Here is a 24,597-nt window from a genome sequence, read left to right as displayed (position 1 = left end):
TGTAAATAATGTCTTCAGTAATACAGCCTGCCACTAAACTGCCTGAACGCCAACTGCATTAAGATTAAACGAATGTTGATAGTCACTGTAAGAAAACTTGACGTGTATGCCCTAAACATAAGGAACTAGAGTAAAAGCAGTAGTAAAGTGAGGCAAAATATTTTGCTTTTTGCTCTCGCAAGAAACGTTTAGTAATGCACCGAGTACGAGATACTTTATATTCTCCTTGCTTCTGGTTCAGATCTACTTCCCGGAACGTAAGAATTGGAAAAGGAAACAGTATCAGAATGCAAAATCTCTCCTTCTAGCATAGCTAATGAGAGATCATTACAAAGCTTACCTGTCTGAGTGTAAATAACTGCTGCAAGATCTTGTCCTGCCGGCGGGTCGGGCAGCTGGTCACCAATTCGGGATGAACTAATGGATCCTGTATGGTTGAGGATTGTTAAAGTATGGATTTAAGTTATTATGCATCTTTTGCAGGTATAGCACAGAAGCAAAATGAAAGAAACAGTGGATTACAGACGGCACTGAGTCTACTCTGCATCTGTGGCGCCTTCTTTTTTTTCTAGAAGAGCCAAATCCAGAAATTGAAACTGGGCTAAATTTCATGGGAACGTAAAGCATGCCTAAGTGTCTTTTACATTTAAAACGTTTGTAATCAAGATGGGGAAATTTCTGATTGTAATGCAGACTCAAAAAAGCAGTTTCTAATCGAAAATGAGCCAAATCCTATGTATGAATCAAACTGGGCCAGATTCATTAAACCAGCGCTGCTTCAACAGTCGTGACCAAAACAGCAAACATGGTCGCATCCAATCTGTTTCATTTGTGCTTTGTTATCGTGCTTTCACTCCACAACTGCTTTTTCTTGGGCGAGTTGGTACTTACTGAAGGATGTGATACTACAGGGCAAAACTCGAATGAGAAGAGTCAGATGCCAACTTTCCTACTCCTGTCTGTCTGTCGGTGTTTCTTTTCGAGTTTTGCGCTACAGTTGCGTATCTTTCTTTCACTCTAAGGTGGTATATTTGAAATGTAAAACAACACAGAGTAGGTTATTGGGCACCGATTTATTCCTTGAAGGAAAAGAAGTGATCCTAAACGGCGTGGTATAAAACCAGCTAAGAAGCTGAGAAGAAGAAGAAGATGAAGAGCTTAAGCATTTTTTGGAGGCCTTCAATAGATGCCAGGAACAAGAAAATGCTGCCGACAGTCCAGGGCAAAGCGTCTGTTTCCAGGAAGGACCACTTGTTGTTCAAGACTGGTCATCGCCATTACGCCCACGAAACAAAGGGCGGCGCTGACAAATACACAATTTGGTGTTAATTTTGTTGCAAAATATTGCTATATCATTAATTCGCTGCCATTTACACTACTTTGCATAGCCAAGTCAAGCCCAAAAGAAATGTTTCAATTCAGAAGAGCCAAATCCAATATTTACTCCTGCATACCGCCAATAGTGGGCTGTACAGATTTTAGCCGCAATATAGGTTTGAGGTCTTTTGGTGAAAGGAGCGCACTGGCAAAAAATTGTTGGAGCAGGCCTGACCACATTGTCAATATCAAACAACTGCGTTTTTCTCAGTTTCACTTGAAGTAGACGTGGCTCTTTTAGAAAAAAAAACGCCACATCTTCTCTGTGCATCGTCCTGCTAATTGGTATCACAATTAGCAGGACGTTGAATTATCGTCCTGCTAATAACACAGCCTATGATGCTGTTGAAATGGAAGAGAGTGTTGCTTCGCAAGTCTAGACTTGCTATGCAAACAGTGCACTGCTGAGGCAAACTGTTCAAAATTGTGACACTGACACATCCAGCCTCAGAGATATTCTAGCTCGCACGATTTTAAAAGAATGCTTTGAAAGGTATTGGAAGAACTTTTTCTGTGTATCATTACACAGCTAAATTGCCAATTGATGAAGTAACCGTTCACAATGTTGAGTAAACTTCACAGGCTCAGAACAGCATGCCCCCGATCAACTGCTTTAATAATCTATATTAGGAGCACGAATAAACAATGAATAAGAGCATGTGATGCCTCTCAAGCACAGAGATATGAAGCTGGAAAGTAGTATGTTTTTTTTCCAAGGATTAAATGCAAAGTTGCTTCCTGTTGGACTACATAATCTGACATACTAGACTTTCCACCTAATTCCACCTTTTGAAAACGTTTCCCAGAAATCCTAACTGTTAGCATGAAAAAGAATACTTCTAGAAGCTCATGGTAACTAGCAGTGCTTTTAATGCTTTTACTTTCACGAGTAGCATCAGTGATTTGAGAAATACTGGTTCTGAAACTTTAAGCAAATGTTAATGTAGTCCACAGCGTATTCACACCGTACACCATGAATGTTGCAGAAATTTGAAGTTGCGTAATCAGTTGTGTCCACTCATAAAGAAACAGAGGAAAACACAAAGGGCAAACGAGAAGGTGTCAAGATGGTTGACAAATAGATAAAATTGTGAGCCCTTTTGGTCATCTCATTCTCTCTATTTGAGCCTTACGTTCTTTGGCGTCCTTTGCAAACCGTGACTAACTAAAATTAAAGCCAAATAATCTGATTTAACTAGCGTGCAACTCATAACCCCCAACAACAACTCTCAGGGTAATGGCAACCAATTTTGAAGGCCAGGCTTTTCCTGCACTAAAGGCAGCTCAAATGCCTGGCGACGTGGTAGCAACAATTTTTAAATGCCACTTATTATATTAAATTGATAACTGAAACTTCGCAACATATTCGCAATCTAAAGTCAACTCGAATATTTTGTCATTCACACAAAGTTAACTACACCGCTCAAGTTATTTTTCCCCTGTAAAGGATGCACCACCACACATCAACTTGCACTGCGGTGAAGCCAATTTTGTGTGTTGCGGTCCATTTCAGCAATTCTTTTAAAACCTCCTTGGATTTAGCCATACACTATGTATGGCTGTCATGAAGAGCCTCACCTGAGAAGAAGAGCGCTGTGCTCGCCGGTCTGGCGACGGCGACTGGTTGCGCCGAGCCCCGGTGACGCTCACCGACCTCTGCCGCTCCACGATTCCCTGGAGCTGGAAATCCCGGGCAGGAGTGTTTCCCACTCTGCTGCGGTTCGGCGTCGTACTCAGTTTCGGTGACCGTGTTTCCCCAAATGGCTGCTGCGGCACGTACACCTCTTGTCTCCGCCAGCGCTTCCTCGAGGCTGGAGGGGTCTCCGCAACTTTTCCTGGGGTGGCCGAACCTTTACCGGGGGTGACCGAAACTTCCGAGGAAACGTTCGACGAGTTTGAGACGTTGGTTTTCTCGGAGCGGTGCGGCGACGGCAGCAGAATCTTATCGCGGTGTGCTGGGATGGGAGGACTGTGGGCCGGACGATGCGAGACACTGTCACGGATTGTGCTGTCTTCCTCTTCACTCTGAGTGGTATTCTGCAAGGCTTCTTCTTCGAAATGAAGAGGCACCTGACCTGCAACTCTGACTGGAGCTCTGCCTCTGGTGGAGGAAGTCAACAAAGACACGAATGCATCATTAACCGCAGCAGAGGATAAAATAATACGGCACACTGCTACCCCCCAAGACGATAATAAATAAATCTCCAAGCGTAAGTGTTGGCTTGTCTGTACCAGTGCTATCACCCCCACAAAAAGTAAAATTTTTATTATCATATCCAAGGATAAAAGAGCTTGGAGCAAGACTTCGATTTGGGCGAGTTGGTACCTGCTTAGTTGGGGAAACACAGTGCAAAAATCCAGTGCTAACGTTGCTCTTGTGCAGTGATTGGTGCAGTTCTAAATCCTGCGCTGAATGCAGCTCCACTATTGTGAAACCTGAGGAAGTGCGTAGCAAGGGCAACCCAGTGATTCCTGGTGTCTATGAATGATCTCTTGCAGGAGTTCATAACACCAGCGCCGAAGAAGCATCAGTGGAAGGAGCATTCGGGCACTTGGCGAGCGGTGGCGCCCTCTCTTGCGCAGCGCGGGTGTCAGCTGTGTGTTTCTGAAACGTTTTTAGCGATTTTAAGTTAATTGTTACAATTAGGTCTTGGCTATTTCTGTTAATTGTATTATTTTAGACCTTGTTCACCTATTTTAACCCGGTTTTGAGCATTGCTAGCCTTGTTTTATGCCTGTATTGACCACTTGATTTTGAACGTGATCATGCCACGTGAGATCTACGGAGGGACGACAAGCCGGGCCCCTCAAGTGCTACACACTTAAAGGACGAGGACAACACAGTGCCGTGTTTCCTTCGTCCCCGTGTTTTCTTCGCCCGTGTCTTTTTGCACTGTGTTTCTCCGACCAAAAGAGCTTGTTACTGTCTATTCAAGAACATATATACCAGAACTTTACATATGTATTTCAGAGATCTTTGTTTAAGCTAAAGAAAATAAAAACAGTTTAGTTCTTATTTTATTTTTTTTTTTCAAATTTGATTTCAACAGTGGAAGGTTCATGCAATAAAATTTACCAGAGAACTAAGAGCAATCAGCCCCGGTTGTGTGCCTACTGCACTCCAATACAATTGAGTGGTGAAGTTAAGGTTATAGATCGGCCTAATGCCTACGAATATTTCTCTTATTTCTGAATTTCGACTTATGTTATTTATGTACTTGAATGGTCAATGTTTATCCGCCACTGCCATCACAAGGCATAGGCATGCTTATCCAGTAAGTTTTTTCCTGTATTCTTCGTCAAAGCTCTGTAGCCAGATAATGTTACAAATAATATGTCATTCCATGCAAGATCAGGTTTAAAGCGAACATGCCCTATATTCCTGCATAGTAGTTAATGTCACTGAGTGGCGGTTTTACATTGCTGGACTGCTTTTTAATGCAACTACATTTTTTCTTTGTAATGAATGAAACTGCGATTATGATTAGCGGGATTTGTGGGATGTGTTTTGAATAGGGGTGTGCGAATATTCGAAATTTCGAATATTTTTCGATTACTGTTTGCTATTCGATTCGATTCCCACTGGAATTTTACTATTCGAACTTCCCAAAAACAAATACAGTCAACGTCCGATTGAAAGTGACCCCCTTCAGATTTTCAATATGCTTCACCTCATTCCACTTTCGTATTGCGGCAAAGCTGCCTTTCAATAACGTCGAAGTCTGGGTCAGTTGGTACATGACGCTGAGGCAAAAACCAGTAAAAAAAAGACGCCGGACAAGGGGAAGAAGTGACACACACAAGGACTGGACTAGCAACTGTGCTTTATTAGCTGACAGCACCTCCCAGAAGAACCACGGTGCATGCGCTAATCACGTAAAACCATGACGCCAAAACCCAAAACAAGAAAAAGCAAAAGCAGAAATTGGCTTACATAACGGCCAAGAATCTACCGCCAGAGTGACAGGAACTCGCATTCCTTCTGTAGTAATGAAATAGACGTACTGCTTACACAATCATCGCGGTGCGTGTTTATATGATAAGCCTCAAGGATTTCGTGCTCCTCCTTGCCCCCACCTCTACCTAAAATCTTAACATTCTTCCCCTTGTCCGGCGTCTTTTTTTGACTGGTTTTTGCCTCAACTGCCTTTCAAGCTCCGTTACGGTCGAATTTTGCCAAGACACAATCAACATCCGATTAGAAGTGGTCCCTAGATTTTCAATATGCTTCACCTCATCATACCCTGGTATTGTGGCAAAGCTGCCTTTCAAGCTCTGCTACGGTTGCAAATGTACTAACTCAAGAAAACGCTGGTTCCAACATGGAGATGAAAGATGTGGCATAGGTGGGGGCTAAATTAATGCTGTTTTGGAATTTGGGCAGGAAGTCCGAAAAATCGGAAGCCGGAGCTTTTTAGCATCCAAAATTTCAGATGCTCTTATATGTCGATGTCTGCGCTGCAGATTTGGAACTCCGGACTTGAAGGGAGCACATCCTTGTCCGCCAAATCAGTTGGGCTTCCACAGAAGTTGAAAGAGGAGAAGCTGAGGAAATGGCATCTTTGCCTATCACGTGTAAAGCGTTGTCGGCAACATTTTGGTTGCACCAAATCATGTACATAAATTGAATTCAGCCTCTACATTGCCTCATTCGTGATAAGACAACTATGAAACACCACCCCGCCAGTGCTTCATCAACCTAGCGAAAAGAAACACTTTCATGTTGCTATCTCATAAGAATTCGCTTAGGAATCCTCTCTAACTTTTTTTCTGCAATTTCACTTCGAGGTATTCGAAAAATATTCGAGAAATATTCGAGAAATATTCAAAAAATATTCGATTCGATTTGCACTCACACTTCAATATTCGAATTTGCTTCGCACCCAAAATTTTGCTATTTGCACAGCTCTAGTTTTGAACTATCATACAGTTTTAAACAACACTGAATAAATTGAACAGCAAGCTACACCTTTGAATGTAAGCTAGCTGCATGAGGCCATATTTCATCGCTGTATTACATTTATGAAACACAAACTGACTTTCAACAAAATCAGATGCCTGGAATGCTGGATAACAGCAAAGCAGCAATGGAGGTCTGGCAATGTCACTTTGAAACTGAGCTGACAGTTTTTTGTGCCATCATAAGACAAAAGTAACACACAACAGAGGCTAGTTAATACAATTGTACTGTAAGCTATACATATTCTCTGCCATACAAGTTATAGAGAGCAGCATTCTGGGCAAGGTGGTAATCCATTATTTGAGTATGATTGTGCAACAAAAAAAAGACACGGACTAAAGAGAAGAAGACACACCCAAAACCGCAGCAGCATCATTTAACTCATAACTGTTATTTTTATTCCATGTACATGAATGTGCAGTCCATACTGTTTCAATATATAAACCAGTTCAGTGGCACAATAAATTCAGTTGAAAGTTTGCACTGGGTATGCCTTCTTCTCTTTCATCCACATCTTTTTTTGTTGTGCAATCATACGGTCATAAAAAATTATAGAGGGATTCCTGTCATTCTAAGCACACAGTACAAGAGCTGAAATTTAAAGGGGCCCTGCAACACTTTTCCAAGTAATCATTAAGTGGCTTCATTAAAAGAGTTTATTACCTCACAACTCGACTGCCTCACAAATTTTTAGAATCAATCAAGTACGAGTGGAGTTACAGGAATTTGTCGCACACTTCAAGTGCTTTCTCTCTCCTTTTGTACCAGCAAGCACGCTCAAAGCTACACAGGAGGGTATGACAAGGGGGCAAGAAGCTACGTCAGTTCATCAGCGTGCATCATTATCTTGAGCACTTTCTTTTTTTCGAATGCGTGGCTTACTTTCATTGTGACTGCAAGTGCATGCACAAGCATATGGCGGCTTCCCGTGGTGGCCACGGTAACTATCCAGCTCACAATGCTCAAATCAGCCAATGGCCATAGACTTTGGAATTATGGCGTGGTCATTTGGGTTTATGGCATCATTTGTCGAGAGAAGAGCAGGCAAGTTCAAGCCGCCCTCGAGAATAATTGTAAATTCTAAGCCACATGCTGCACTATAACGTTTGGCTCACATGCTCTCAGGAGCCTCGACTACTGACCTGCAGCATTTTCTGAACAGGCTGAAAAAGTGTTGCAGGGCACCTTTAACGCCTGTGTACACGTTTCGGGAACACTGTTCACTTACCTGTTCCTCTCAGTAATGCCGCCCCTGCCGACGACCTGCGACGAAAACTGGGACGCCGCACGCAGGCGTCGCACTCCGGACTCCTGTTCGGAGTGCTGCCTTCGCAGCTCCTGCAGCTTCTGGGCACTGCTTCGGGCAATAGCAGCGGGAAGCACACTCGATACCCTGTTTTTGTTCACAGCCATGGGAGCTCGCTGCGCGGTAGCCGACTCACGAAGGTTCTCTGATGGCGTATAGGCGGAAGGCTTTTTATGAACTCCCTTCATTGGCAGGCTGTGCTGGAGTCTTCGGACAGCAGTCGTGTAAGGTGGGAACTCCCTGAGACAGCTCCTAGACAGGCAAGTGAAGAAGGAGAGCATGGAACTATGGTGCTTGAATTAGCAGTGAGCTGATGAGTGATGAGCTGGAGACATCATCATTCATCAATTATTGTGTCCGTTAAACCCTGCCACTCCGCAGTGTTGCTACATATGTTGGGTACAACTTCCAAAGAGATTGGGATACTACTACACAAGTCAAGTTCGTTATTACATGAAATTACAAAATGAATAAACAAACTCCAGTACCACAACACAGTTAACTGGTCAGTAATAAAATACGAATAAGCTTATCCAAACAACATAATTTATAAAGATATTAGGCAACCAGAACAGGCAAACTGTGCAATCATTCCACTACATAGGATGAGGATGGTAAGGCAAATACGAACCCTAGTGGAAAAAATATATAAAAATTTAAGAACAACTTCCAGCAGATGCTAGACACAGCTGCCAGTATTGTTTAGCTTTCAACCCAATTCCAGTTTGCAAATGCAACAAACAGTGCCACAGCACAGCAAGGCAGAACAACAGAGGGTGTGGTGCTCAAGGCATGAACAGGAAACAAACGTGATCAGTAGAAAGCACGGTGAACGCATGTCTTCATTGCCACTCTGATTAAGAGAATGCACGTTTGAACCTCTGCAACTTCAAAAGAGGAGTCAGAGAGCTAATTTAGAATCAACAACACTTCATTTGTGTGTACAAAAATCTCCTAGCATATTGCCATACGTGCTGTCAGATCAGCATTTCGTTTGACAACAGTACATATTGTACACAGCCTAATGTAGCCATAAATGACAAGCATAAGCAGTTACCAAAACGCTTTGGACAATTACTGTTTCTTGTGAAGCCTGAAAAAGAGATTTCAACAGGACATTACAACCGCTGGGGCTTCACTTCCTCCTGCAAAAAAGCCTGCACCACACACCTAAAGATAACTGAATCAATAAATTCAAATTTTTAAAAATACGCTTCTCTCTTAAAGTGCCATATTTGCTACTACAAGCACCCACCCACACGGAGTGCACTTGATGCACATGGTGTTTGAATATTACGCTTTTTACGTGCAGCCTATCAAGTGCAGTTGGGCTCGACTATGAAAGTGAAATTTGAGCTGCCATCGTAATGTGGCTATTGCTGCTGAAACTTGAACCAGCAGCCCTTGATCTTAGCGGCAGAATAACTAAGCCATCATAATAGGTCAAACATTGAGTCAAACACTAAATCAGTTTTTTCAGTGGAACGGAAAACTACTTGGATGTGCTCATCTTATTTTTTTTTCGCTAAGTAGCAACATCTTCCTCCTTTCCTGCTCCCTCTCTCCCCACCACCAGTGTTGCCAGTCATGTTCTTTCCAACTCGCATGCACAAAGAGGCCAAGTACACTTCAAGCACACTTCAAGTGTATTTGCCAAGTACACTTTTAGTTATTTATGGTCTCTTGTACCTTATGTTAGGTGATGGGGATCAATAAACGAAAATAAAAGACCCATTAATCGTAAAAGAGACCAGTAGAAGTGTAGCCAGGGCAGCATTCTGCTGTTGAGGCCGAGGACTAATTTGTGCGATAGGGGCAGTTGTTGAAGTGTGCAGTTCATGTCTGATTTTTGCAGAATCATCCTTGGTGATCTGTATTTGAAACATGTTGGTATGACCGCACACTTCGCTATCAACAGAGTTAAACCATGCCAGAAAAAACATGGTGAACTGAAACAACTTCCAGCTGGAAATACAGTGCTGACAAATAGAATGCGTCATCACTTCAAACGTGTTCGCTACTTAATAGCTTTAAGAAAAAGCAAATACAAGGATATTGCAGAAAATTAAGAGCCTTTCCCCTATCGAGAAAATGGGGGCAAGTGAAGCTTGGTGTGTGCATGCTTGACCTACTGTTTTTCTCTCTTTCTATCACACTGTGCAATGTTCCCTTTAAACTTTTTTCCTTCTTCCATGCCAGGAATGGGATCTCCATCGACGTTCTTAGCAGCGCAACACTTCAGTTGCTACAGGCAACAATGACGGTAATGTGTTCATATCCAGGCAACAATGAAAAGTGGCAACGTCTAGGCTTGTGCGAATATTCGAGCACTTCGAATATTCGAACGAATAATACAGTATTCGAATTGACTTCGATTCGAATTTAAATTATTGAAAATTTCGAAGTATTCGAAAGGAACGAATAGGTGTATATTAATCCGCTTGCAATCCCCCTGTAAAGGTGGTTTCACTGCAGTGCAGGGGTGCTATACCGTGAATACACCTTTTCAAAAAAAATCTGCACTGTTCACTTGTAATCTTCTGTAAAAGTGGTTTCACTGCAGTGAAGGGGTGCTATACCATGAATACACCTTTCCAGAGAAAATCCGCACTGCCGCGAAGCCCCACTTTAAGGTTAAATGAACATACTCCCCTCACATCGATTCATCATTTTTTAAGTTTAAAAACTTGTTGTACCAGCTTATATGCTCCAAGTGTAGTAAATTTTAAAACGTAACATACTTTACAGGTTATCACTTGCATTCTACCGAAAGCCAAATCCTGCTACTATTCAAAGTTGCTTGCACTTCTTTTGAACCAAAAAGAATGACATTTGCACGTGCCTTGATACAATTAAAAAAAAAACATTGTGCAGGTTGGTTGGGTCATGACAAATATGCTCGTTTTTCTTTATAATGTGTGATATATACTATTCGAATTCGATTCGAAATTATTCGACCAAAATCACTATTCGCTTCGAACCTAAAATTTACTGTTCGCACAAGCCTAGCAACGTCAAATGACAAGTGACCTCGAAAAAAGATCAGATTGCCGTATCAGAAATGGCTGATTGCTGACAAGCCCACGATGGAGAGAGCACCAATTGGAAAACAGCACGTACAAATGCACATGCGACCAGCACACCTTCGAGGGCCGCATTTATGTACACTCGCTGGCACTGGGTTTTTCGCGTATGCCACCTCCATTGAAATCTGTAACTCGTAACAAGCTTCGCTTGAAAAAGGTGCCCTTACCTTGTCTCGAACTCCTGAGCCAGCTGCGTTGTGTTGTCACAAAGGACACTGTGGTTCCATCCACAGGGCAGCGATATGTCCGTCTGGATGCCGAACTCGCGACAGCGCTGCTGCTGGGATCGCAGGGCGTGCTGAGCGATGCGCACTTTCGTTGGCGTCAGGACCCTGTTCTCGATGTAGGGGCTCAGTTCCACCATTCCCGCAGATGAGAGCAGGGAACAGCGGCTGGAGCAGACGGAGGTGGAGAGGCTGCCGTCCGTCTGGCTGGACATTTCTCGCTGCACTTTGTTGCCGGCTGCGATGCTGTGATCGCCTCGCAGAGGACGCACTGCAGCCGAGGGAGCCATCGTTGCTGGCACCGAAGTTTGCAGCTGAGGCACTGGGAGCATAGCCTGGGAGGACATCTGCGCAGCTGTAAGAGAGATCCTATTAAATGTGGGGGTTTCGCGTCCCAAAACCACGATATGATTATGAGACACACCGTAGTCGAGGGCTCCAGAAATTTCTACAACCTGGGGTTCCTTAACGTGCACCTAAATCTAAGCACACGGGTGTTCTTTTGTATTTCGCTCCCCATCGAAATGTGGCTGCCATGCCCGGGAATCAAACACACACCCTCAAGCTCAGCAGCACGACACCCTACGTGCTAAGCTACCACAGCGGGTGTGTGAGAGAGATTAGCGTAGTACCTTTAGAACTATGCCCACCAAACAGGGGCGTTGAAAAAGAGTGTTGCGAAAATGGAATCATCGTCACCAGCCTGACTACACCCACTGCAGGGCAAAGGCCTCTCCCATATTTCGCCAATCAGCTCAGTCCTGTGCTTGATGTGGCCCCGTTAAAACAACTATCTGCCTCCCCCTCGCACGCTTGCCTTCTCCTGGAATCCAGTCTGTTACTCTTAACGACCAGCGGTTATCCTACCTTCTTGCTACATGCCCTGCCCAAGCCCATTTTTTCGTCTTGATTTCGGCTAATTCGTTCTTAACACCCGTTTGTTCCCTGGCCCACTCTATGAACATGAAATGTGGTGCCTCAACTCTGTGGATCCATTAGCCTGCAAAAGAGAAATATTTTCAGATAGCATTGCAGCAGCAAATGAGCTGAGGATCGATGCTAATTTCCGGAGTACACTAAACCAGATACGAGAAGATAAGGCTTAAAGTTACTGCAGGTGCTAATTCTGAAGGGCCATAGCAGGTGGAAACTGGCGAAGCATCGCTGCTTCTCTCACGGTGAGGCCCGCCGGCATACCATCCTCAGAAAACCTTGACACTCTTGCATGAGATCTGAACCAAAGGTTCTGGAGACAAAGACCCAAATGAATTTTAGTAGGCATGGGTGAATATTCGAGCACTTCAAATATTCGAACTAATATTACAGTATTCAAATTTGCTTTCGACACGCATTTGAAATTTCCGATATTTCGAAGTGTTCGAAATGAACGAATAGACGCTTTTTTTACTGCACGTAATCTCCTTAAAAGGTAGTTTCACTGCAGCAAGTAGCTGCTATGCCGTGAAACTACCTATTCACAACAAGTCTGCACTGACGCGAAGCCACACATCAAGGTTAAGTGTACACATATCAAGGTTAAGTGTACTCGATTACTATTTCTTCCTTTTTAAGTTAAAAATTGTCTTATACGGGTTTATATGCACTTAGTATAGCAAAATTTAAAACGCTATGTATATTACCGCTTATCACTTGCACCCTACTGCTGTTCAAATCCTGCTACTACTCAAGCTTGCTTCCACTTAGATTCAAACCGGTAAAATGACATTTGCACAAGCCTTGTACCAACTGTTAAAAATATTGTGCAAGTCAGTTGGGTCATGACAAAGATGCTCACTTTTCTTTAAACATGGGATATATACTATTTGAACTATTCTACTAATCACTATTCGCTTCAAATTTCATAATAATAATTCTTGGTGTTTTAAGTCCCAAAACGACGATATGATCATGAGAGACGCTGAAGTGGAGGGGTCCGGAAATTTCGGCCACCTGGGGTCCTTCAACGTGCACCTAAATCTAAGCACACGGCTTTCTACCATTCTGCCTGCATTCAAATGTGGCCACTGCGACCGGGATTCAATCCTGCGACCTTTGGGTCAGCAGTCGAGCACCATAACCACTAGGCCACCGTGGCGGCCTTAGGTAATTTACTATTTTCCCATCCCTAAATTTCAGTGATTCCTCAGAGCCTGACAGGTGTACTGTGAGTTTCCAAGAACTGCACGCACAGATTGCATAGTGGCTTTGCATATCATGTGATTTTCCTCACTGTGCTCCAATAAAACACAAAGAAAACACATCACGGCATCCCAATTAATACAGCTGCACAGTCTACAAGCACATTCTCACATTCCTTTGGCAAGGCAAAAAATGTCAGGCCCAAGTCATCTTTCTTGAGACAGAGTTTCATAATACAGTAGAACCCCGCTGTTACGTTCCTCACTGCTGCGTTTTCCCGGCTGTTATGTCGTTTTCCGCCGGTCCCGGCATAGCTCCCATAGGATACAATGTATTGGGAACCCCGCTGTTACGTCGTAACTGTCGGACCGTTCCCGTATGATACGTCGCGAAGTGCGCCCGGAGCCGACCGAGTGACTACCAAAGAGAGCGGCCATGGTGCATTTTCACGCAGCTTGGCCTCGTTTGACCGTAATATTAGCCGCATGAGAGGTGCAAGCAACAGAATCTTTCAATTGATGCAAACAAAAGCATGGCCTTCGAGATTCAAATTGCAAAGATGGCGTCTATGACGTAACTGCTCGCGAAAGCAAGGCCTTCGAGATTGGCATTTACTATTGACAAAAGCATAGCCTCTGAGATTTGCATTGCACAAACATGGCGTGTATGACGTAATTGCTTGCGAAAGCAAGGCCTTCGAGATTGGCATTCACTTCTGCCATCGTGTTGGCGTAGACTCATCATCATCGTTATTTGTCGGAGAACGGGAGTTCGAGCTGGTTGGAGCTCGCATGGTCGTGCGTGCGGTTCGCGGTCGGACTCGCCGCGCCGGTCGTGATTGCGTGTGCTTAGTTCTTTCATACCTACAGCTGTTGGTGTTAAAAAAATCACATACGTTGATTACATTTCTGTGTATAAGGCCGTCCTAAGCTCCGCGTTTCTATCCATCGACCAGATCGCGGCTGAGCGCGCCAATTTTCGTGCTGCTCGTAAGAATTGAAATAAAATTTTGTACCACTAAATATTTTGCCGTTTTTCCTGTTTTTCGGCTCTTACGTTTCCCGTCTCTTATGTTTATTTCCTACGGTCCCTTCAAAAACGTATCAGCGGGGTTCTACTGTAGTAAACTAGAGGGAAATCTGGCACTAGTATCTATGGGAGATTTTCATCCGCTTTTTTCTTCACATTTATATCATAATTACTACAAGTAACGTCCCCTACACTTTCCTTGGCTTGGTTGTCTTTTGGTTCTCATTAAAGGTTGCATTTATAAGAGCTGCAACAAATGGTGCTTTGCCAGCTTGGAAATGTTTGGTAGTAGCCTCAGCTTCATTCTTTTGGCTCCATGTGGCTCCGCGTGGCCTGCAGCCGCTTTGTCGCAAGACGAAGTTCAGCAAAAGTTGAGCAGACCCCCTTCAGCCCCTTGACCCTTTTAAGGGGAGACGCGGGTCTTGGAACGGTCAAAAATGGTCAAAAAATCGATTTTTCGCAAAGCTTATTTTCGAGGCGTTTGTACTTCTGAGCACCTACTCTCAAATTGCTAACGCTAAATTCGGTCGGGAAACGCGATAAAATCGGCTTTCAAAGCACCCCGGCAGCACTAAAATGTCCCCAAAAGGACGAAATTTGTTCGAACTTCCCGCGCGCGCCATGAGCGTTGCAGCGGGCCGAGCGCCGCCATCTTGGGCTAGATTTGAAGCTGTTTTCTTTGTGCACATTTTGCGCCATCTCAAAATGGCGTCGCTCAAGCAGAACGGCCGCCGTCGCGGGTTTTCTGAAGGTCGTTTCCAGGCCACTGATTGGCTCTCACGCGGCGCGCTTTTCAAGCGCGCCTTTCCGAGTCTCCCATTGGCTGGCGCGACCGACACGTCATTTTTTTTTTCTTTGTGTTTGGTTCTCCGCCGTGGCTGTCCGTTTGTGTGCGCCTGCTTTTGCGATCGTGCGTGTTTCTCGACGGACCGTGTCTCTACTTTGTGCCGGTAGTTTTTCCACGCGATCGAGATGCCTGGAGACTCTCGTCTGAAACCATCGACGCAACGAGCTTTTGGAAGCCGTAAAAAACGGGCTTGGAACAAGAAGGCGCCGGCTACAAGTGCACCGTCGGCAGCGGAGTTGGAGTCGCGGCCGGACCCTTTGGACCTGCCGGGAACTTCAACTGACGACACCGTGGGACCAAGTTCGACTAGCGAAACACTTCGGGTTGATGCCGCGTACTACTCAACGGCGGAGCAGGCGCAGCGAGTTGAGAGATCGGCGCAAACGAAGACCGTTCTGTCTGGAAAGTCGGCTACCCAGCGCAAGTTCGACCTTCTTGGAGTAAGCGCGGAGTGCCAGACCGGTGACGCCGGGACCGATTTTTTGCTCGTCGATATGAAAGTTTTGAATAACTTTTTTGCACAAGCGAAGTGCGACAAATGCGACGCAAAAAGTCTCAGCGTGAGGAAGGCAACGGACAAGGAGTACGGCCTTGCGGTAAAGCTTATTTTTTCTTGCAGCAGTTGTGATTTCGAGAAGAAGCAATTTTCTTCTCCTAGAGTGAGCGGAACTGCCACCATCACTCCCTTCGAAGTCAACATGAGGGCCATGAAGGGGATACAGATGATAGGCAAAGGTGTTACTGCCCTTTCGGACTTTTGTGCGTGTATGAACCTTTCGCACCGAGGCTTGCACCACAAGACGTTTCAGGGACACCTAAAAAGTTTAGTGAAAGCCTGCGAAAACACAGCGACTGAAAGTGAAGCTGCTAGTGTGGCAGTAATAAAAGAGCTGTATACAGACTTCCTGAACCCCATAGGGAACATCGATGTTGTGTTCGACGGCTCATGGATGATGCGAGGTCGGAGCTCACACATAGGTGTGGGCTGCATCATTGAGCTCTACACTGGCCTTGTAATTGACCATGTTGTTTACTCAAACTTTTGTCTCGGCTGTGCCCTGGGACCACAGCCTAGAAAAAGACTCTCTGCGTTTACGCAAGGCAAATGCAACTCATCTGAAGAGCACCAACACAAAAAAGACTCTTGCAAGGAGACACAAAACGGGTGCAACTGAAGATTACAGTCCTGGACTACTTTGAAGGTATTCTCTCAAGCATAGCAACCTATTACCCAGGGTAACATGCTGCCTAACATCTAGAAGGTTCTTCCTAAAGACTGAAAAGACATGAGCAGCCAGTCGCTTGAGCCTCATACCCCATGGCTTTTCCAGAACCCCCCAGCCGCTTGTCATGGTGGGGTTTTGATCATGCTTTGCACATTGGAAAATTTTTTTAGATATGATTCCTTGGGTGGAACAAGACACTTTCTGTTTTGTTTTGAAGGGAAACAGATGGGGAACATGTGAATAAAATTTATGGTTAAAGGTTCCTTTTAGAAATTTATACAGTGCGTGTCAATCTTCAAACGCGATTTTCTCAGCTTCACATTTTTTGCCAACTTGACCAGCCTTACGGATCTTTTCATTATGTTTTTGTAAGGTAATTTTGATAAATTTTATACCGTTGAATTCGTAAGAAATAGGACTGTGGAGCTATGCTATTTTTTTGTGGCTAAGATGAACATATGAAATTTTGTGAACAATAATGTGAGCTAATTGCATTTCAAGATTACACAATGTCAATACAATTGAAAGTTCTTATATGATGATATATCTCAGTGACAATATAAATAGCATAGCTCCACATGGCAGGTCTTTGGCTACAGCTGCATCTTAAACAGAACCTAAAAATACTGAGGGAAAGTGTCTTAATGACCCGTAAGAAATTACCTAATTAGATTTCACTTATGCTCTCACAATTTGATAACTAATTGAAGTACATGAAAACTAATTATATTTTTGAAAACAGGAGGAAGAAATACATATACACACCCAATTTCATTACAATATCTCCAATAATAAAACTTTTCGTTTCGAGACCAGTGTCTCCCCTTAAGGTGATTCAAATCAGCTATCAAGGTTCACAACAAGCCGTTTTTTTACCCAAAAGAAAACAAGAAACAAAGTCACAAGTCCGCTTGAAGCCGCAAGCACAAAGACTAGGCAAATCCATCTACTAGCCATCATTCCCATGGTGGCTGAAAGATCACAGCAACACAGTTTCCTCTAGTGAATATTGTAGGACACTATGCTTTTCAAGGCCAATATATCCATACCCTCTCTATCGGTTAAGTCCCTCTCTCACACTTCCCTACCGATACAATTAACTTGTCTACACACATGTACTAAATGTGTAAGTACACACACGCAAATGAAAAACGTGAACATGAACTCAGTCAGTGAACTTACAGGAGAGGTTCTGCTGCGTTGATAGATCGGTCTGTTCTTCACTGGCGATGTTTGATATCCCAGCCATGGATGATGATATCCTTTCCAGGGACGTGGAAAAGTCGGCGTCGACCGAGCCCGTGGAGTCAAAGTTGCCGAGCTGCTGTGCCCCTTGATCTGGCTGAGACAAGTGGTGAAACCTCTGGCTTCGCCTGGCTTTTCGTAGAGCTTCTGCCTCCTCCGTAGCCTGTTGCATTTTGGTTATCAGCAGAAGGCGTGCCTTCTCTTCACGTTCCTGTAAAGGCGAAAAAAATGATTAATGATATCATCCGGAAGCGCAACTACCGAAGGCTGGACGAAACTATCTGACTGATTGAGTAAATCTGAAGTCACATTTGGGCGGTAATTGACACGTTGATATAAATAATGAATACTGGATACACAGTAGAACTACATGGTATTGCATTCTTTAGATGACCACAAAAAATAATGCGCAATCCATAAAAATGTAACACCTAGAAACAATTTCCTTACCTAGAGAAATATTCTTACTGTGCGAAAATGTGAAACAAATAGAACATGAGAACAGGAGTGCTATCACAACCAGATGACAGATGTGAAAGGCAGATGGTCCATAGTTCTTTAGGGAAGCCTACATGCACATGTATGTGGGTTCTTCAGTGCAAATTACCTGTGAAAGTGCCGGCAAGACATGACAGGCAATGTTGCTGTTGCTTGTAAAGAGCACGGCATGTGACAGGTGCTGTGATCATTACCAGTGGCAACATGTAGCAGCCAACGCAGGCACAGTCCATTTTTTAAAACAGCCAGTAAGTGAAATGCAAGAAATGGGAAGCTGATACACAAATCTATCGGAATTGGGCAGACTAGCACTTCAGAGCGCAATAAAAGCGGGAAAATGCAACGAAAAGGAATGTATGGCTGAGATCTCACTGTAACAAAGGTAATTTAGTGCCACATGTCACTCTGTTTAGACAAGCTTTGGTCAAGACGCTGTTTTTGATGTCATATTGGTTCAAAGTGTCAAGGCCCACCTTTTTCTCCCTCAGTTTGCGTTGCTCTTCCTGGTATTCGAGTTCCAGCTTGCGCCGTTCTTCCTCCAGGCGGCGCTCCTGCTCCCGCTCCTCCCGAATCCTCGCCTCTCGCTCGGCACGCAACCGCTCCTGCTTCTCTTGCATTTGGGCCTGCCAGAGAGAAGCAACAATAAAGGCACTCATAAACAAAATCTGCTCAAATGCAGGATGCCTCAGTAATAAAATCTAGGAACTAAAACGATAACACAGCTACAAAGAAGAACCGTTTACTAGGGGTGTGCGAATATTTGAAGTTTCGAATATTTTTCGTATAGTGTTTGCTATTCGATTCGATTCACACTGGAATTTTACTATTCGAACTTCCCAAAAACAAATACAGTCAACGTCCAAATAAAAATGACCCCTTCAGATTTTCAATATGCTTCACCTCATTACACTCTCGTATTGCGGCAAAGCTGCCTTTGACGTTCTGTTACGGTCGAACTTAGCCAAGAGACAGTTAACGTCGAATTGAAAGTGGTCCCTAGATTTTCAATATGCTTCACCTCATCACACCCTCGTATTGCGGCAAAGCTGCCTTTCAAGCTCCGCTACGGTCGCAAATGAAAACGCTGGTTCCAACATGGAGATGAAAGATGTGGCAGAGTTGGGGGCTCAATTAATGCTGTTTTGGACCTGAAATTTGGGCAGGAAGTCCGAAAAATCGGACGCCGAAGCTTTTCAGCATCCAAAATTTCAGATGTTCTTATATACCAACGTCTACGAGGCAGATTTGGAACTCCAGACTTGAAGGGAGCACACCCTTGTCCACCACATCAGTTAGGCTTCCACAGAAGTTGAAAGAGGAGGCGAGGCTGAGAAAATGGCATCTTTGCCTATCACGTGTAAAGTGTTGTCAGCAACACTTTGGTTGCACCAAATCATGTACATAAATACAATTTGGCCTTTACATTGCCTCATTCTTGATAAAACAACTATGAAACACCACTCCACCAGCGCTTCATCAACCTAGCGAAAAGAAACACTTTCATGTTGCTATCTCATAAGAGTATGCTTAGGAGTCCTCTCCAACTTTTGTTTTCTGCAATTTTACTTCGAAGTATTCGAGAAATATTCGAGAAATATTAGGAAAATATTCTATTCGATTCGCGCTCACACTTCAATATTCGAATTGCTTCGCACCCGAAATTTTGCTATTCGCACAGCTCTACTGTTTACTCATCTCATACCTTCACATTACTCGTGCAACGCAGAAGCACCAAACTCAAGTGCATTTCATGTCGTCGTTACTACTATTTGCACCCTACACATGAACTTCAAAGGTGTGGATTGCTCACGAGGATGGCTTGGTGGGCTAGTTGGTAATGCATCTTGAAAGCTACAGTGCACAAAGACGGGGACAACAGAAGAAAGCACTCAGCGCTTCATCTTGTGCTTTCTTCTGTTGTCCCTGTCTTTGTGCGCTGTAGCCTTCAAGTGTGGATTGCGTCCACTCGCATTTTGCAACATTTCTTTTTTTTGTCAACATGAATGCTAGAAGTCCTCGCAAAGAAAAGAAAAGGACATATGGGCCAAGTGAGAAGTTTGTTTCAAAATGACATGGTAGGTTACATCTTACAAGGTAGGCAAACGTGAGAATTTTTAAAATTCAATTTAACTCTCAGGACAGACAAACTAAAGAACATTATGGTCTACATAGGTGTGATGGTTAGGTTACAAAAGCTAATAGCAATAGGTAATTCAATAGGTAATAGGTTATCACAACAGGTAAAAGCATTTTGTACGCTCTGCTGAGAAAAAATACAGAATCATCGAGGCACCTGAATAGCTCGCTGGTATTCCAGCGCCCTTATCCTCTTTTCATCATTCGTCGACATCTTGGCATCAGTACCGGGCCGGTAACCTTGGCCTCGTGTAACGGACCACACACTGTACGAAAAAGAAAACACACAAGTGCGTTGAAACAAAAGATTAAATAAAACAAGCGTGCAAATTAGTGCCAGCATTTCGAGCAGTGCGCTTCGCAAAAAACATCCTCTGATCGACACTGCCTTCTAGTTTATTAGAAAATGAGAAAAGAAATAACTGTACCTGAACATTAACCTCAACAGCTGTTTTTCTTTGTGTTAAAGGAAACATTTAGAATACCAACACCAATTACTACTCAAACTAGATGTAATTCGCAACTGATATTTTATGAAATGCTTACCCCTCAACACATTACTACAGATTTTGAAAGAGTCCTGGATTGAGCAAGTTTGTAGTAAGTATAACTAAAGGTTATTTGCTCACAACTTAAAAAATAGAGGACTAGGAAATAAGTCAGAGAAAACCGCAATATGTCACATTTCGTTTCTAGACCTTCGTCTTTTCCAGCTTGTGCACAAGTAACTTTTTATTCCAGATTGCTATGCTTGCCACCAATTTTCTTAAGAGATGCAAAGAGTACTTTCTATAGTTATGGAAGAGTTAATACACAATACATGTTCTTGTTAACACTGTGCCGTGCTGTAAAACCAGTAGACATCAAAGAACATTGAGAGTCCATCCTCACCTCTCTGAGCAATCCTCCCCCGGTCTGACCAACTTCTCGGACCCCAGAGACTCGCTGTCGGCCCAGCAGGAGCCATTGCTCAGGGATGCGTGACGGTTCTCCACGCCACGTCGGTGGTTCTCTTCACGCTGGTGCTCTGATGTGACAGGACAAACAGAATCACTGAAGCTTCAGTAAGCATTTACAAGAAGGAAAGAAATCACATTAATGTTCTGCAGAAGGATTTTTTCTTGGGCTAGTTGGCGCTTACTAAGCGCCTCTGGTTTGTGGTTCTGTGTGTCCGTTTTGTCTTTTCGTGCTACATGATGATTATTATTAAATCACATTAAGAATTGCACGTATATATTTGTGTTTACAAAGTCACACACACAAAGAATGGAATGGTTTCTCCAGATATGTGCAGTAAACTCTCAGTAAAGGGAAGTCTCTTAAACGAAATTGCTGCTTAAATGGAACACCTGCCTCTAATATGATTGGTTTTGTACTTGAATTTTGAACCCCTGTCATCTCTCAGTAAATGGAACTCCTGTTAAATGGAACATGCTTCCCTGGTACCTTCAGGTTCTATTTAATGAGAGTCTACTGCATTTGAATGTGTCAATGTGTGTGAGCGTGTGCATGAGGGAGAGAGAGAGAAAGAAGCCAGTCACTGTAACTAGTATTTAAAATACTTAAAAGTGGCAAGTGACATGTTGCCTATGGCAGCATGTTGTAGCTAAAACCACCGTCATCCCCCTTAGTATCCAGCATCAAGAGAAAAATACATCATGTCAGTTGATTCCAAGTGAAAGCAACGTGAGTCGCTATTTTCTTCAGCTGTGCAGAAGGGCGATCGTGCGACAGCAGCAAAAGGGAAATTCGGGAATAGGAAAACCCAGAAATGGAATTTCCAGAAGCAATGGCCAGTGTGAGCAGTGAATTATAGAATTGCTGTACACACGAAAGGTTGGCACAACTTGGCAAAAGCGAGTGTGGCGTGTACGTGGAGGGGCTGTAGTCGCGGCAAACCACGAAAAATGATCTGCTCTGCAGAAGCATGGGATGCAAACTAAATAAAAGGATTACTTATGTTGTCGCTACTAGGAAAGAAATCAGTGTTCCAACAAGGGGGCTTGCTATGGCACAAACATGTACATTTATCACAGCACTGGCTCCAACGATATGCCCCGTTCAACCATTATTCACAGAAAAGAGGGCAGGTTTAACCCCAAATCTAGCGCAATTTTTCGTAAATACACTCAAACCTCATTATAACAAAGTCACATCTGCTACGAAAATAACTTCGTTATATCCGAAAATTCGTTATAAACGTTTATCTGTAACACTGTAGCTATGACAAGACTATTCTTCATGTACTTCGTTATAACCGATAATTCGTTATATCCGTGTTCGTTATATCGAGGTTCGAGTGTAGTTAGTGTTCCAGTGTGCAACACTGTTAAACCTACTACCATTACAAACTCGCCTTCTTGCATGCTTTTATCAAAGTGCACAGTTTTGATAGTTCGAAGCAAGCATCAAAGAGGTAAGTCAACTGCACTTTGCAAGCGCTTATACCAATTCTTCCCAAGCATTTCTGAAGCCATTGCATCGGGCCGACAGTGAATGTGGGACACAAGGCAACATAGGTTTTGCACACATCGACAACCAAGAAATTGAGCACTTTCTCAGAATATTTGGTATCCAGTTTTGATTTTACAACTTCTCACTTGCACTTTATTTACATGGCAGCGCTACACCAAAGGTGCTAAGACAGCTAGCTAGTGCTCAAATGTCAAAAAAAGAATCAAACAATCAGCCTAAGTACAACACTGAACTTCATCACTAACCAAGCTCTTGAATCCAACGCCTCTTCGCTTCATCCTTCTCGTCCTCCTGAACATCGTAAGCGGGCTGGAAAGAAACAAATCAGGAATTAAGCTGTCATACAAAAATAGTTCATTACATGTAATTATCACATATAACAGCTTTCAATCCCATGATAGCAGCTTTCAATCCCATTCCCTCCTTTTGATAAACAGCAAACTAATCTAGGCTTTAGCACTCTCTGAAGACTCCGTGCACATGTTGGTTCAGTGGACATTTCATACTACTACATAAAAACTGGTTTTCCACAGCAGATTTCTTTTGAATCAGAATCCATCGACATTTGTATCCCTTCCAATGTCAAAGTGTAGACAGTGTTGCCACAGGGGCTTAAAGAAAGGTCCCTGCAACCCTTTTTCAACACGGTCAGAAAACACTGCAGATCAGTAGTATAGGTTCCCCAGAACACGTGAGCCAAACATTATAGCGCAGCACGCGACCTGGAATTTACAATTAATTCACAAAGTCAGCTAGAAATCATTCCCTCCTCTCTCGACAAATGATGCCATATACCAAAATAACCACGCCATATACCCAATTTCACGGCCATTGGTTGATTTGAGACTCGTGCGCTGAATAATTTCTGCAGCCTCTGCGGGAGGCCGCCACGTGCCCGCGCTTGGGATTACACTGAAAGTAAGCTGCGCGTTCGAAGAAAAAAATTAAAAGTGCTCAAGTTCATGACGCGTGCTGAGGGAGGAACGCATCTTCTTGCCGCCTTGTCATCCCCCTCTTTGCACAGCTTTCAGCGCACTCGCTGGTACGCTGGCAGATGGATTCTAAAAATTTTTGCGGCAGTCGATTCGTGAGGCAATAAGCTTCTTTTAATGAAACAATTAGACGATTACATGGAAAAGTGTTGCAGCGCCCCTTTAAGTAGTTTCCTATTATTACGTGCATCCTAAAAAACTTGACACGAAAAACTGGAAATTCACAGCCGTTAGCTGATTTGAACATCGTGAGCTGCAGAGTTACTGAGGCCACCGTGGGAGGCCACCGCGTGCCCACGCACGTGATCACACTGTAGGTAAGCCGTGCGTTTGAAGAAAAAAAAAAGAAAAAGTGCGCTAGGTCATGACGCGCATGTCGTGTAACTTCTATCTACCATGCGATCCCTCCCTGCTTAGCTTCCAGCACGCTCATCGGGATGAGAAAAGAGAGAAAGCAATTAGAGCGTGCGACAAATTTCTGTAACTCCACTCCTACCTGATGGGTTTTAAACATTTTTGCGGTGGTCGATTCGTGAAGCAATATAAACTCCTTTAATAAAGCCATTCGATGGTTACTTGGAAAAGTGTTGCAGGGCCCCTTTAACAAGGTCGTCCGGGCCGATACAGAGCCTTGAAACATTTGCTCCACCTACGTTTATTGTACACAAGTATTTGCTCCAGTCCCGCAGTACCGTATTTACTCGATTCTACCGCGCCCTCGATTGTAACGCGCACCCGTTTTCCGCGACCAAAAAAAAAAAAAAGTAATACATCGATTGTAACGCGCACCCATTTTTGTGAGAGAAAAGAACAAAAAAAAGTCCGTAGGAGTCAAACTTCGCACATTCGGAAGAACAAGTATTTGGGTTTTAAAGAACTAAAGTTTCAAAAAAGTAAAACACAGTCAAAAAGCGGGCCTTGCCGCTAAAACTGTCACCACTACGGCGGCGATACGAGTCGCGTAATGGATCAGTCCTCGTCGCTGTCGGACAACTCCTTGTCGCTGTCAACGCTCCTCGATTTCGGGAAACCGGCCCTGCTTTGGTCCACTGAAACC

General features: G+C 43.7%; 1 protein-coding gene across 1 annotated transcript in view; it reads right to left on the bottom strand.

Annotated features, from left to right (window-relative positions):
• The window catches only part of LOC119396580 (uncharacterized), a 36,275-nt gene that overhangs the window by 3,750 nt on the left and 7,928 nt on the right, over positions 1 to 24,597 (bottom strand). Inside the window, 9 exon segments of the mRNA XM_049417148.1 lie at positions 341 to 427; positions 2,956 to 3,478; positions 7,566 to 7,895; positions 10,897 to 11,308; positions 17,377 to 17,650; positions 18,411 to 18,560; positions 20,231 to 20,339; positions 20,965 to 21,100; positions 22,794 to 22,857. Of these exon segments, the coding sequence (XP_049273105.1) occupies positions 341 to 427; positions 2,956 to 3,478; positions 7,566 to 7,895; positions 10,897 to 11,308; positions 17,377 to 17,650; positions 18,411 to 18,560; positions 20,231 to 20,339; positions 20,965 to 21,100; positions 22,794 to 22,857 (2,085 nt within the window).

Source organism: Rhipicephalus sanguineus, chromosome 6 (assembly GCF_013339695.2).
Source record: "Rhipicephalus sanguineus isolate Rsan-2018 chromosome 6, BIME_Rsan_1.4, whole genome shotgun sequence".
Classification (NCBI taxonomy): Eukaryota; Metazoa; Arthropoda; class Arachnida; order Ixodida; family Ixodidae; genus Rhipicephalus; species Rhipicephalus sanguineus.
This window is presented reverse-complemented; position numbering and strand designations above follow the sequence as displayed.